The 14778-nt window shown below is 36.6% G+C and overlaps 2 protein-coding genes across 2 annotated transcripts in view; both read right to left on the bottom strand.

The window, feature by feature from the left end:
• Positions 1-3294: 3294 nt before the first annotated feature.
• On the bottom strand, positions 3295-5585 carry LOC131774870 (uncharacterized). Its single transcript, XM_059090955.2, has 5 exons — positions 5488-5585; positions 4407-4718; positions 4002-4282; positions 3675-3738; positions 3295-3420 (listed from the first exon to the last, which is right to left on the bottom strand). The coding sequence occupies exons 2-4, from the start codon at positions 4685-4687 to the stop codon at positions 3689-3691; spliced, it is 612 nt and encodes a 203-aa protein (XP_058946938.2). The 5' UTR covers positions 4688-4718; positions 5488-5585; the 3' UTR covers positions 3295-3420; positions 3675-3688.
• A 1493-nt stretch (positions 5586-7078) lies between these two features.
• Positions 7079-14778, bottom strand: part of LOC131774865 (protein crumbs homolog 1) — a 30245-nt gene continuing 22545 nt past the window's right edge. The window contains exons 30-44 of the mRNA XM_059090948.2: positions 13855-14149; positions 12895-13392; positions 12346-12626; positions 11994-12104; positions 11499-11612; positions 11085-11198; positions 10869-10982; positions 10616-10729; positions 10351-10464; positions 9974-10087; positions 9722-9835; positions 8894-9007; positions 8473-8592; positions 7926-7985; positions 7079-7213 (exon numbers count right to left, since the gene is read on the bottom strand). Coding sequence (XP_058946931.2) covers positions 7957-7985; positions 8473-8592; positions 8894-9007; positions 9722-9835; positions 9974-10087; positions 10351-10464; positions 10616-10729; positions 10869-10982; positions 11085-11198; positions 11499-11612; positions 11994-12104; positions 12346-12626; positions 12895-13392; positions 13855-14149 — 2246 coding nt within the window. The 3' untranslated portion in view covers positions 7079-7213; positions 7926-7956. The remainder of the gene's footprint in view (positions 7214-7925; positions 7986-8472; positions 8593-8893; positions 9008-9721; positions 9836-9973; positions 10088-10350; positions 10465-10615; positions 10730-10868; positions 10983-11084; positions 11199-11498; positions 11613-11993; positions 12105-12345; positions 12627-12894; positions 13393-13854; positions 14150-14778) is intronic.

Raw genomic sequence — 14778 nt, 5'->3', positions numbered from 1 at the left:
GCTGCCCCAGAGCTTTTCAGATGACAGCAGCGGAAAAAAAAAAAAGCAACACGAGATCTGATTTCAAAAGCCATTTTATCGTTAACATAATAAAAGGTTTTTGATAATGCTATAGTAGAGGATTTTTTAAACACTTGCGCTATATCTTCCATCTATGTCTAACCTATACTGTATTGCAATGATATCCTGGAGAGGATAAAATGAACAAAAATGAAAATAAGAAGGAATAGCATCAAACAAACAAAACAGCAGCAATCATCTCCTTTATCTTGTAACATCTCTTTCCCTTAAGGTGGTATTGATCAGTTTTAATGCCATGAAATTTACCATGGTGACAGTATTACCTGTCACAAGCAACACCTTTACACATAATTTCTGCTCTAAGCTCAATTCTAATGGCTTCAAGAGGAGCGAATTTTTCCTAATCATCATCATCATCGCCATCGTCATCGTCGTCGTCGACATGTTATTCTACTTATTGAACAGTAATTAGCAAATGAAATTACAGCTTTCTCTCATGGAGATGGAGAAATAAGTGTATTCTCTCTAAACTGTTTTCTATACACTTCCTAGGGTGCTGACGAAGAACATTTGTTTTACAATGAGGAGCTTCTTGGGTTGACGATAATTTTCATGACCTTCATGTCGATAGTGTGAGAAGAGAGAGAAAGCTCCATTTTGAAACGGATTGGTCGAGCGTTCATCAATGTCTTAAAATAAAAGACAGTACATTTAATATCCAATCCAATCCCCACATTAAAGGTTGCTTTGGACATAACCGTCTTCAGCTCTTCAAATAATATATTTGAAGCAAAAGGGTTCAAAATGCAGTAATTCGACACAGATCTAAAAGTTGTTTCCTCTGTATCCAGGTATACAATCGCAGCGATTCACCCAGAAAGTTCCCTTTTAGCGCTGTTTTAATTTTTATCTTCTTTTCACTCAACAATGTCTTATGTTTCCCTTTGAATTCTTACTGCTCTAGCCGCTTCCTGCGTGCTTTACAATAGAACACAGCTTGGTTGAGACTTCTTGAGCTTTTTAATATTTTTATGTTGAAGTGGTTAACGATGTCTCTTGTCCTTTTATTTCATTATTCATCATTTAGTTGTTTCTTGTTTCATGTTTCTTTCATAAGGCTTCTTTCGCAAATAAATTAAAAAGGGTACATAAAAAGAATGCTGAGTCAAATATAATGAATAAACATCTGTTGTATTTTTTAGCGTGACCTCTTTGGGAAAATCGTGTGCATGTACTTATAACAAATTAAAAAAGGACTTATTGTGTATTATAAAGTCAGAATTGATATAATGAGTAAGTGACTCGTAACTAGTGCATCTAACTTATTTTCGCTCTGGCAACGTAGTACCTCAATTTCTTTTCAAATAAACCCCTTTACCCGGTACCTAACTTACTAGCGTTAACTAACTAACTTAGTGATCAAAGGTAATTGCGCACCCGTTTCACAATTGTTTCTAGTGTATCCAGTTTTAAAATCGCAGCGATAGTTTCCTGGGAAGTTGACACATTTGACTCCGTTCTTACATGGATTGTTATATCTAATACATTTGGACGATATTGATACCTTTACACCTTCGATATTCAACAAAGTTGATAAATTTATTCGTTTTGTCATCGTAACTGTTGTCGTTATTGGTGTTATGACCTTAATTATCATAATCATTATGACTGTTAAACGAATATAATCATTATCACCATTAGAATCTTGTTATTATTATTATTATTATTATTATTATTATCATCTTACCATTAGGTAAGACTCGCTAAATACACCACGGATTCCAGCCTTTCTTCCTACTGTATGATGAATCACGGGAAATGCGTGGGACTGATGACTGACTACAGAATATTTTCATATAAAGGAAAGTTACGTTGATCGTCTTTTTTTCCTCTCTGTTTGCACTATGGCGTCCAGTACTAGTGATCGGACAATATATAAATTGTTTTCATTTAGGTTCAGTGTGAACAGATCGGAGAGAGCACACCATCGAAGGCGAGATATCAGTCATTGCATAAAAGTCGTCCGTCAAAAAGTTTCTGTCAATAAGCGTGACTCGAAAGTGGGAAGATTTCTTTCTCTTTTTTTTTTTTGAGAAGAAATCGCATCTCGTCGTGGATGTTTTTTAGCTCGACAACAATATCTGTTGGCAATCTTATTATCATCAAGTTGGATATTTCAGGATAACGTCGGGTTGTAGAAATGTTATCTTGATAGGTTGTATTTTAGAATCCTAAATCTCCGAAGAGACGAAGTAAGTTTCTCACCCTCTGGTCTGACGAAGCCATCTGAGCTCTGAAATGTGCTTCGAATTTAACTCTATTATCCAGAACATAGATACTCGCCTTGTTTTTGATAATTAACCAGAACGCACACGTCTACAGAGATACGTAAGTTTCTAATTTCAGCGGGAGGGAGCTCATCTTTCTGAGGGTTTTAGAGCGTGTATCCACCTGTTGAGTAGGATGATAGGTACTAATGTCCCAAAAGAAAACTTGATGTTAGTTGGAACATGAAAATCTCTTGAAAAAAAAAAGAAATTTATTAATTTGGAGAAAGTGATATGAAATATTCAATCCGAGGCAATACCTGTTGACAAATAAGTTCGCTTTGCTCAAATTGATAATTTTTCTTTTCTCAAAAGGAAATGAAAAAGAATAAAATCTCATTCCCAATGAAACCCACGTAAGAGGCTTCCACTCGGCTTCCTCAGATCAACTATTGCGTGACCCTGGCAAACCAAAATGTACCAGACTCGATAACAGCCGCTCTTTTGAATCCGCTCGAGAGGAGAGGGGAAAGAGTCGACTCATTTGCCGGACAGCAGCTGTTAGGTCCTCGCCTAACAAAAATGGTTGGGTAAAAGAAAAACTCGAAACTTCCCGAACATAAAGCTTTTCTTTGTTGGTATCTATTGATCAACTTTTTGTTTTGACCAGTATCAAGAAAAATGTTTTTACCCTAACATCGATGTTCATACTCTTCACACTGTTCTCGATACTCTTCAGGAAATTTAATAGCTTCTTGAAATGGCATTCATTTCATTTTCACTCTAGTGCTTGCTTTTTCACTTTAAGAAGAAATTATACCGCAATTCTGGTCATTGTAAAGGGGTTAAATAGTTTTCATGACTCCCATGAGAGGCCTGAAAGCCACTTGCTATAACAAGTTCACACATGCGCCGAAGTTTGACCGCTGTTTTTGAAAAGACACCAAGGTTACAACGTTCAGGTGTAGGAATACATAAAGTAAAACAACAGTCTTACAACGAAATTTGAACTAACAACACGTTTATTTTTGACGTCATGGAACACTATTCCCATATGATAGACGTACGTTTAAAACTTTTGCGTTTAAAATTTCCATCTAACCCATCACCTAGCCTCTACCGCACGCCGAATCTAGAAGAGAGAGAGGAAACCTGAATATGATTATACTCAAAACTCTATGATTGAGCTCGCCTTATTTATTTGAATGATTTATCTTATTTAATTCCTTTGTCAATTGTTCATTCAGAAACGATTTTCATAGTTATGAGCCTGACGTCACACAAAGTCTTTAACAATGTTTTTCCTCTTTTCAGAGAAAAACTCATTGCATTTAAAAAGAAACCACTGAAAGTCAAAGGAAAAGGGATAAAAACAAGGAAATTTACCTGGTTTTTGGGAATTACTCTTTGCTTTTTGTTTCATCAGCTTGGATGGGCGGGCCTTCAATAGCTAAGAAAGAAGAAGAAATGTCTTGATTTCCTCATTAATGGATTTGCATTAAAATATGAGGGAATAATTCTAGTTTATCACACAGTTAACAATGTGCAGTCATGTGTGGAGTTGTAATGGGATAATTTGACATCAAAGAAGTACGCAAGAGTGGAGCGTAACACCTTGAACATTGGATTTAAGCTGGCTTGTATGAATAGAGATCATAATGGCTTTACCATAATCCCAGCTTATTATATAAATTATGGTATCATCGCGTTTACCTATCATTCGACAACATTTAAACTCTTCAAGACAGTACAGTTTGTCACATTTCCCTCTGAATATCCCAGCCATGTAGTAGCCCTCTCGCTTGCACTCGCTAAGTCCTTTACCATCAAACGAACCCCAAACATTCTCATTATAGCAGTCTGCATATTTATCTGGCAAGCCCTCTGGCTTACAGCATCGAGCCTCTTCGATGTTATGCAGCCAATGGTTTTTCCCTGTCCTATAAAGACCTCCCATAAAATACCCATCTGGACAGGTTGCCCACGTGTTAGTGCTATCGTGAAGTAAAAAAAAAGGAAAATGAGGTAGAAAATAAAAACATAAATGCAACAAAAAAGTAATAATTGTTTTTTTAACGTTAGAATGAAAAAAACCTATAAATTTTTTTGCCAAATTACCTATCAAGAACTCCCCACCAGTTGGCTGTCTTGCAGGATGCTGGCACATCTTTCATGCCGTAAGGCGCAACACAACACTTAACATGCTCTATGAGATAGATACCATCATCTGAACCTTTAGCATCATTCCTCCAAAGACCAGTCATGTATTGATTTTTGCAGTCACAATAAGACCATCCCTCTCGGTCAAAAGTATGCCACCAATTTGCATTCGAGCACGTTTGGCTGCAGCAGGTGTCAGCCACAAAAAGAATGATCAACAAGGAGTAAAGAACTTCCATTGCGCTTTTAATATGCTCTCAGTTGATGTACCTAAATTAAAAAAACAAAAAATGCAGACATTTTAAGAACAAGCAAAATGATTAAAAAGGAATCCTGCAGTAGCATCATAGAGACTAGGAGCTAGCGTAAGAGGAGGGGAGGAGTCAGTTATCCTTCTCGCCTGGGAATAAAATTCAAGACTTTCAATGACCACTACCCTGTCACCAGAAAAGGAAACCTTCCCTCTCATATGTTATTCTGAATACATCCAATCATTCGCGAGATTCCAACTATAAATATATTTTCATTTTTGAATCGGCGTCTTCCTTAGCGTTGCCGTCCTAACTGATAAAGGTCTCTAATGACCAGTCCCGAAGAGTTCAGTATTCTTCGAGTGACTTCTAATAAGATGATCGGTGAAAAAGAAATAATGTTACGAGGAAGAGATGTAAATTACTAGCTAAAACGTTTTTTCAGTCTAAGTCGAAGCAGGACATTGCTTAGTGGGGATAGTTGAAAAGAAAAATTATCTCATCAACAGTCCGCGAATTTCACATTTGCGACATTCCAGACGTTTTTAGTCATTGAGCATATATTTTGTCTTTAAACGGACTCACTAAATGCATCTTACTTCACTAGCAATTCGATCCAAATCTTTACTGAAAGAGCTCAATGAAGCCAATGCGAAATTGACCGAATCACAAACCTCTGAAGATTAAGGAAAAACCTGTAGGAATCCCTTATGGTGACTACAGATACATTGATGTAAGAAAGACTTCATACGAACAATCTCACGAACTTATACCAAAGGAAAACATACCTTCCAAGCTCTACTCCCAGGACGTTACGATCTGCGCGAAGAGAAATTTTTTTAAATTGGATTTATAAGGAACCAAAAAAGAAAGTTGGTAATTTCTGTGTAAATAACACCTGTGAAGTTCACACGCTTAGTCAGGTGAATAAATAGCTGACAGTTAACTAAATAATGTTAACATGATTTTATAATTTACTTTTTGGAAATGAGACAATTTGAAGCTTGTTAAGTCATCTTGATTTCCTGACTGTCAAAGTTCAAACGCTAGCTTATTTCTTTCAGTTACCAAACTTAAGGGGCGAATTCAGTTAGAATGCTCAAATTGACTCGATTACGATGGTTACGCGGGTCGCATAATCACGCCGAATGTGATTATCGATCTCTTAAATAAACACTGAGAAAATACCTAGGTGACAAATTAGATACTTAAGTGACAGTAAGTGACAGTTAAGCCTCTAACCTTCAAGCTGAGACAAGGGAATAACTACGTGGAAAAATACAGAAATTAATTAGTTTACTATTGTCAATATCATCACATTTTCAAAATTTCGATTTAAGAGAAGGAAATCCTTTGAGCATGTGAAGGCATAGAAATTTCTAAGCTGGCAAGATCATTTGCACCTTTAAAGACTAAAAGCGAGGGAAGCGCATTCATGAGAATGGAATCATTTTAAGCATGTTGAGGCGTCGTGACTTTCAAGATCCCTCGCAGAGGTGAAATGTTGTTTAAGTACCTGCAAGAACTTAAAGTGAGGAAATATACATTTAAAATACAAATATGTATACCAGAAAAAAAGACCACGAATTATTGTTTGCTTCTGCACTCAGCAACTCTTCGAATCTAAAGGGATGAAACATCTTTATTCATAATATCGTCGCTGGTAAGGATTATTTTCCAACTGTATGGGGACATTCTGTGAGTTAAGCTGTATTAAGGCGGGGTGCTTTCGCTCGCAAGGTTTAAAAGTTTATTTTAATTTTGCAGCACCAAAAATAAATGAAAAACATATCAAGGCTTCCTTAAAAAATTAAGGCGCTTATTGTGACTATGCCACATTACGTAAGTGCTAATTGAAAGCTAAGCAGCAATGAGATATTTAGAAATTTAATTATCTGGTTGTGTATATCTTCTGGGAACACTTCTTCTTTAGGCATAATCTAGGTGAAAATGACTTAAACTTAGTCCCTACGCTCGCTTTTAGTCACTGAGGCGAGACGTTTTCTTTAAAGTGTTCCTCAGTATTGCATGGCGCACCCTCTACTGCGCATAAAAATAACGTAATCAGGCGAACAAGCGCGCGAATTCCTAGGTTATGGTATTGTTTTTCAATCAACAGACCAGGTAAAGAGGAACGATTGTCTTTAAGTCTTGAATGAGCACAACGACCTATATATATTTTTTTTTGTTTTTGGTTTTTTGTTTGTTTTTTTGCATAATTCTTGTGTACAATTTACCTCCCCTAAATTAAGGAAATTACCGTAACGGTGGCTGATATTTCCCGTTAGGAATAAAGCAGTGGGAGAAACAAGTAAGGTTTTTACTATAGCTACCCAGAGCTTTTCAGATGACAGTAGCGGCAAAAACAACAACACGAGATCTGATTTCAAAAGCCATTTTATCGTTAACATAATACACGTTTTTGATAATGTTACAGTAGAGGATTTTCTAAACACTTTTGATATATTTTCCATCTATGTCTGACCTATACTGAGTGGCAATAACTGGTCATTCCTGGAGAAGATAAAATGAACAAAAAGTGAAAATAAGAAGGAAAAACAGGAAAAAAAACTAAAAGCAGCAATCATCAAACCTATCTTGTAACATCTCTGTCCCATAGGGTGGCACTGATCATTTTTGATGTCATAAAATTAACCATGATGATAGTATTACCTGTCACAAGCAACACCTTTACACGTAATTTCTGCTTTAAGTTCAGTTCTAATAGGTTCAAGAAGAGCGAATTTTTCCTAATATCGTCATCGTCGTCGTCGACATGATATTCTAATTATTGAACAGAAATTAGCGAAAGAAATTACAGCTTTCTCTGCTGGAGAGGGAAGAAATAAGCGTATTCTCTAAACTGTTCTCCATACATTTCCTAAGGTGTTGACGAAGAAAATTTGTTTTACAATGAGGAGCTTCTCTGGTTGAAGATAATTTTCTTGGATTAATATCAGTATCTGGGAAACTGCCCACCTACCCCTTACCTAACCCAACATTAACCTTAACTAGTTGTCAATTGACTGTTGTTGAGTTAGGGAGGGGTAGGTGGACAGTTGCCCAGATAGTGATATTGATCCATTTTCTTTATCCTCGTGACTTTCATGTTTGGTTCAGGTTTGATAGTGTAAAAAGAAATTAGATGCTAGTTACTCTAAGGGGTCAAAGGTTTAATACACAAAATGGCTCGAAACTCTTTCACATATTGCAATCACAGATTTACCTGTATATGGCTTTCACTGAGAGTAATCACGTTACATTTCGCACTCCTCTATTCCGTTTTCTAAAGGATAAGTTTTTGAAAAGAAATATTTTTATATGCTCTTCCGTAATAATAAAGGAATAAAACGATAGGCAATCAGATATACATTAAATGTGATTAGTTATCATAATTAATCTAGAAAACAAAATTCACCTCTTTTGTTCATGATTATATTAACCCACTTCATTGATTCAACAAGTAGTCATTTTTAGAAATACAGATACGAGGGGAGTCTCTTTTTGCCCTTTATTCTTTGACTATAGTTTTTTTTTCGAATGTCTTTTTTCATCAGCTTAACATCAAAAAGCAAAATTTTCAGCTGCAGACTCAACCACATTAAAATGCTCTGTTCCTATCACATGAAACGTCTGTGAGTTTTAAGGAAGCAGATTATCAACAATGAAGCCACGATGAATCACGGTCCGAAGTTGTCTCGAGTTCTAAACTGACATGCAGATTATGGAGACAAACTTTAAGGATTGTGTTTATTGATAAAGGTAATCAGTACCTGCTGCGTTTTCGCAGTTTGCTCCCTCGAACTCCGCCGGGCAATCGCAGCGGAAGCTTCCAACGAGATCAACGCATGTACCTCCATTTTGGCATGGTGCCGGTGCACACTCGTTGATGTCTGGAAATTTCATTTTTGCAAAGGATAGTAACAGTGGAATAGACAGGTTTGATATAAGAGGAAAATGACCTCTGATTATGCTTTACTATTAAGCTATACTGATGCAAAGAAGAACAAGTTACAGTAAGTAGAATGGGTTGTATTAAACTCATTGTACACGGTATATTGCAAACTCCGATTGAAAGGTATTCACTACATATTCGTTGATTATTAAGAACCAGTTCTATTTCATTTCTCCGCATCAATCGACGAACATAATAATTGATCTAACTTTGTTATCTTATTCACTGATTGCTCATACCTGTTTGGCACTGGTTTCCAGTGTAACCAGTCTTGCAGTCGCAGCGATAACTTCCCTGAAGGTTGGCACAGAGAGCTCCATTTTGGCAGGGATTGTTCGAACATTCATCAATGTCTGAAAATAATAGACAGTACATTTAATATCGAATCCAATCCCCACATTTAAGGTTGCTTTGGACATAACCCTCTTCAGCTCGTCGAATAATGTATTTGAAGCAAAAGGGTTCAAAATACAATAATTGAAAACCGCTTTAAAAGTTGTTTCCTGTGTATCGGCATATAAAATCGCAGCAATTCACACAGAAGTTCCTTTTTAGGCACTGTCTTAATTTCTTCTTTTTTTTTTTTTTCACACTCAGCAATGTCATGCGTTTCCCTTTCTTTCTGCTCTAACCGCTTCCTGTGTACTTTACAATAGAACACAGCTAGGTTGAGGCTTCTTTTCTTTTTAATATTTTAGTACCCTTTTATTTAATTGTTTTTCTTTCATCAGGCTTCCTTTGCAAATAAATAAAAAATATCCATAAAAGATGCTGAGTCAAATACAGTGAATAAACAACTGTTGTAGTTATTAGCATGACTTCTTTAGAGAATTGTGTGCATGTACTTATAACTTAAAAATGACGCATTGTATGTAAGTAAAGTCATAAATAAACACACATCTAGGCTTCCTAATTGATATAATGACTAAGTGACTCGTGATTACAGTGTTTACGACTCATTTTCTCTCTGACAACACACTAACTCAATTTCTTTAGAAATCAACCCCTTTACCTAGTATCTAACTTACTAGCGTTAACTAATTAAGTGATCAAAGGTAGTTGCGCACCGGTTTCACAGTTGTTTCCAGTATATCCAGTTTTACAATCGCAGCGATAGCTTCCTGACAGGTTGACACATGTGGCTCCGTTCTTACATGGACTGTTAGAGCACTCGTTGATATCTGTTTAAGAGATCAGAATAAACCATGAATTCTTGACAAGCGTCAGTTAGCACATAAACCTTGTGGATGAAATCTAATGTCGAATGAGTAACACGAATACAAAGGAACATTTTAGCAATGAAATGCCTCCAAGTTTACCTGATTCGCAACTGCTTCCTGTATATCCACTTTTACAATCACAACGATGACCGCCCTGAATATTAACACATGTAGCCCCGTTCTTACATGGATTGTTACTGCACTCATTAACATCTGTAAGATAAAATCACAAGAAAAGAGAAAAATATGAGGTGGTTATTCTTCAAATTTACACACATTCAGCCCACCTTAGGAGGCAAAATTAGCTAATTGTGCTTTTTCTATTTGTCACGCAACACGGGAGTAAGAGGCAACTCCGTACGCTTTAATTCACCCCAACAAAAATTCCCAGTGTTTGTGAACAAACAAAAAAAAACCAAATGTAATACGTGTTATTTAATGATTCATTTAATTTTAAGTTTCAAACAAATCAATACCTGTCTCACAGTTGTTTCCAGTGTAACCAGTCTTACAATCACAGCGATAGCTTCCCTGGAGGTTGACACATGTGGCTCCGTTCTTACATGGACTATTGGAGCACTCGTTTATATCTGTTTGAAAAATAAGAATAAACCAAAAATTATTGACAGGCTTCAACTGCCACAAAAGTATTTTTGAACTGATTTTAAATAAAAATTTTGTTTTACTTCAGTAACACGAACAAAGAGGAACATTTTAGCAATGAAATGCATCCAAGTTTACCTGATTCGCAACTGCTTCCCGTATATCCACTTTTACAATCACAACGATGACCTCCCTGAAGATTAACACATGTAGCCCCGTTTTTGCATGGATTGTTATTGCACTCATTTACATCTGTAAGATAAAATCACAAGAAAAGAAAAAAAATGAGACTGGTTTCTCTTAAAAGTTACATACGTTCCGCCCATCTTGTGGAACGAAAGTCCTCTTAAGAATGCACCAAAAACACGCATTTTAGAACTCATTTTTATACCTGAATCACAGTGCATTCCAGTGTATCCAGATTTGCAATCACAGCGATAACTTCCGTGAAGATTGACACAGGTGGCTCCATTTTTGCACGGGCTTGTACTGCACTCGTTTTTATCTGTGATAATATTAGACTCAGAAATCAGATACAATTTTCAATCTACCTACTTCTCCAAGATGAGGGCGGCAATAACATACATTGCACAAATCATTTTTATACCTGACTCGCAGTGGTTTCCAGTGTATCCAGATTTGCAATCACAGCGATAACTTCCTTGAAGATTGACACAGGTGGCTCCATTTTTGCAGGGATTAGCGCTGCACTCGTTTTTATCTGCGATGATACAACATTGAAATATTTCAATCTTTAAAAACCAATAATTTTTATCATGCTGATATATATATATATATATATATATATATATATATATATATATATTTTTTTTATTGTTATCGTTTTTGCATTATGGTAAAATAGTAATCTATTTAAGCAGAATTAAAAGAATTTCCCTGGCAACACTCCTTTCTTTTTTCTTAAGGTTTCTAAAACCAACTTAAACAAAGCTACCCGCACGTTATACAATAACCGGCCCACAGGCAACATATGTAGTCACATAATTTTGTTTCCTCTGACCTGACTCGCAGTTTTTTCCAGTGTATCCAGATTTGCAGTCACAACGATAACTTCCTTTAAGATTTACACATTTGGCTCCATTTTTGCATGGACTTTTCGAGCATTCATTTATGTCTGCAAGATAATGTTTCTTTCAGTTATATTCTTTGTTCCCCCACACTTAATTAGAGCAAAAGGTTAGCTTTACTCCATAAAGGCTTCGGCAAAAAAATGTGCCGCCAAAATGATCTGTTATGGGGATAAGAAGCTGTCTTGCAACCGCGTTATCGAGTTTAAATGGCTGTTTTAAAAATTGTTGATTTCGCTTTTAATTCTTCATAATGAAAAAATAAAGCTTAAGCTAACTTTACCATTTGTATAGATTATTTTCGTATAGAATCCTTACGTCGCCACCCGATGACCTAACTGGACTTTCCCAGCTTTTAAGATACTTTAAATGATCACCGTGCTATTATGTGTTGGAACAACTTCTAGTCGTATGGGAACTTCTCTTACCACTTTCGCAGTTCTTCCCTGTAAATCCAGATTTACAGGTACACTTGTACGTCCCTGGTTGATCGGAACAAGCCGCACCGTTTTGACAGGGATTCTTGGTTCTACACTCATCTACCCGTATATGTGGAAGCAAAAGCAAACAATTTTTAAGTACTGAGGTATCAGATTGTTATTATTGTTGTTGTTGTTGTTGTTGTTTTTGTTGTGGTTGTTGCTTCATCGAGCAAGAATTCGTTTCTCTTTTTACAAGCTTTCGTATTTTTGCATGAGGAAAGATACAGTGTACAGCGTACATTTTGAGCTGATAAATTGATCAACAAGAATAACTTATTCACAAGAATCTTTTACTCACCCACATTCATCTTGCAGCATTTGAAAGATTCGATGCAGTACAAATAGTCACATCCTCCTCTGAAAATTCCAGCCAAATAGTAACCTTCTCTCTGACACTTGCTGAGGCCTCTTCTGTCAAACGAGCTCTTCACATCCTCGTTGTAACAATGTTCATATCTATCTGGAAAACCATTGGGCTTACAACATTTGCCCATCTCTAAGTGATGCAACCAAGCACCGTTATTTCGGTAAAAGCCTCTCACGAAATAGCCAGCAGGACACACAGCCCAGGAGTTTGTTCTTATAAAAGGAAAATTAAGAGGAAAGTTTATTCCTTTATAACGAATCCATATTTGTGTTATTGCAAACATATATATATATATATATATATATATATATATATGTGTGTGTGTGTGTGTGTGTGTGTGTAAAGTGTAAAATTTTGACTTTCGTAAAACAGTGCTCAATACATAGGAGTAGAGCGATGTATATATTGTGCGGAGGAAAAAGACAAAATAATAAGAAAATAAACTTTAACTGATTGTTTGATGTATTATTGATAACTTACTTATCGAGAACACCCCACCAATTGGCATCTCTGCAAGTCGATCCCGTGTTTTGATATGGAGGTGGAGCTGGGCAGCACTTCGCTTCTTCTAGTAGGAAGATCTTATCATTTTTGCCCCAGTTATTATTCCGATATAGCCCAGTGATGTAATGCTTTGTTGAATCACATTGGACCCAGCCTTTTTTGTCAAAAGCTTTCCACCAGTTTGCCATCTTGCAGCTATCCGGCATCATGCAGCATTTGATTTTTTCGATACATTGCAACTTGTCACAGCCTCCTCTGTAAATGCCTGTCAAGTAATGATCGCTATCACACTCACTCCAGCCTTTGTTATCAAATGATGAGGAGATGTCATGTTCATAACAGCGCAGGTAGCTACTTGGCAAGTTGTTGGGCTTACAGCAATGGCCTTCCTCTATGTTGTGAATGTTGTGGTTTTTGGAGCGGTACAACCCTTGCAAAAAATATCCAGTTGGACAAAAGGCCCAACGATTAGTCCTAGAGATGAAAATATAGGAAAATTTTCTCTCGTAAAAGAAAAACTTTAATCTTCAAATAACGTGGAAAGTTACTCTCATGTACCACAAGTGTCTTTAAAAGATTAAAACAATTTAGGAACCTTAGGATGAACTTGTGGGGCCAACGTCATCTGCGTTCATGGGATGAAAGGGAGTAACTTTTCTTTTCAAAATACCTTGAAACCATCAGAAGAAAGTGGATGAGATACTTACATTGTACTTCCCCAAGTTTTAACACAACCTCATCGACGGCGAAAAATACAGATTGATATAGATGAAAAATGCAAATATTTATGTTAACCTCAATTTTTACATCACCCGTCTCATTTTCTTATCAGGGACCACCGATGCTGAACAGTGTTTATCAGATGGTGGGCGAGAAATGAACCGGTAGCTGCTGAAAGTGGTGTTGGCAAAGTAATCTATGTAAGAAGATACTCACTTGTCCAGTACTCCCCACCAGTTTGCATTTTTACAAGTAGACGCTTGGTTTTGATTGGGTGGAGGTGCCTTACAGCATCTTCCTTCTTCAAGCAAAGAAATTGGGTCGTTGTTGTTCTTGTTATTTCTATAAAACCCTTTCAGGTATTCAACAGAAGATGCACACTTGGACCATCCCTTTTTGTCAAACGAACCCCACCAGTTTGCTTTTCTGCACTGGCTCCAGCACTGATCCATCATCATTAGGGTGGCCATGGAAAACAGTAAAAACTTCTTCATTATGAAGTTCACCGTATCTGTGGAATAGGTCGGTAAAATAAGACCTTTTCATACCAACCCACACACATAGGTATGAAAAAAGTGGGATAGGCTGCACAAGACCAGGCTTACCAGGCATACTATGGCTGGGACATGAGGCCAACTTCGTACCATTCAAGTTGGTAGGGTTGACGTAATCGAATTGATTTTTTTTAATATTAAGTAAATTGCAACCAGGGGAATTATATGAAGGTAGGTCTCGGCTTCCGGTTACTTGGTTACTTATGACGTCATATATCGTTGCCATGGTAAATATATTCCGCCAAAACTCATCAAACAATGCGTAGGGAACTGATTATCTAATTCTTATTACAAAAAAAATTGAAAAATTGAAATAGAATAAAAAAAGTAACAGCGCAAAAACCGGGCTCTAAAAATTAACATCTCACAGGTTAGCAATCATTCATGGTTTTCAGCAACACACGAAACCTTCCAAGAATTAATATAATCGTGCTAACACCTAGTAACAAGCGTGCCTTTTTTATACGCTAATACCATTTTGCGAAACGATGGTCACAACATTTATTGCACGAGTTCCTTTTCGAAGCCGCGATTTCGACTATCCATTCGAGAAGAAATTCTGACCATAGACACTAGATGTTTTCCA

This window comes from Pocillopora verrucosa, chromosome 4 (genome assembly GCF_036669915.1).
Source record: "Pocillopora verrucosa isolate sample1 chromosome 4, ASM3666991v2, whole genome shotgun sequence".
Taxonomy (NCBI): domain Eukaryota; kingdom Metazoa; phylum Cnidaria; class Anthozoa; order Scleractinia; family Pocilloporidae; genus Pocillopora; species Pocillopora verrucosa.
Note: the sequence above shows the minus strand (reverse complement) of the source record. Positions and strands in the feature narration are given on the sequence as shown.

Bases quoted from the DNA above. Each gene is read 5' to 3' on its own strand.
- LOC131774870 (XM_059090955.2), bottom strand. From the start codon at position 4,687: ATGGAAGTTCTTTACTCCTTGTTGATCATTCTTTTTGTGGCTGACACC. The intron at 4,283-4,406 runs GTAATTTGGCAA...ACTTCACGATAG, and splicing joins TGGTGGGGAGTTCTTGATAG to CACTAACACGTGGGCAACCT. The intron at 3,739-4,001 runs GTAAACGCGATG...CTTCTTTCTTAG, and splicing joins TAAATGTTGTCGAATGATAG to CTATTGAAGGCCCGCCCATC.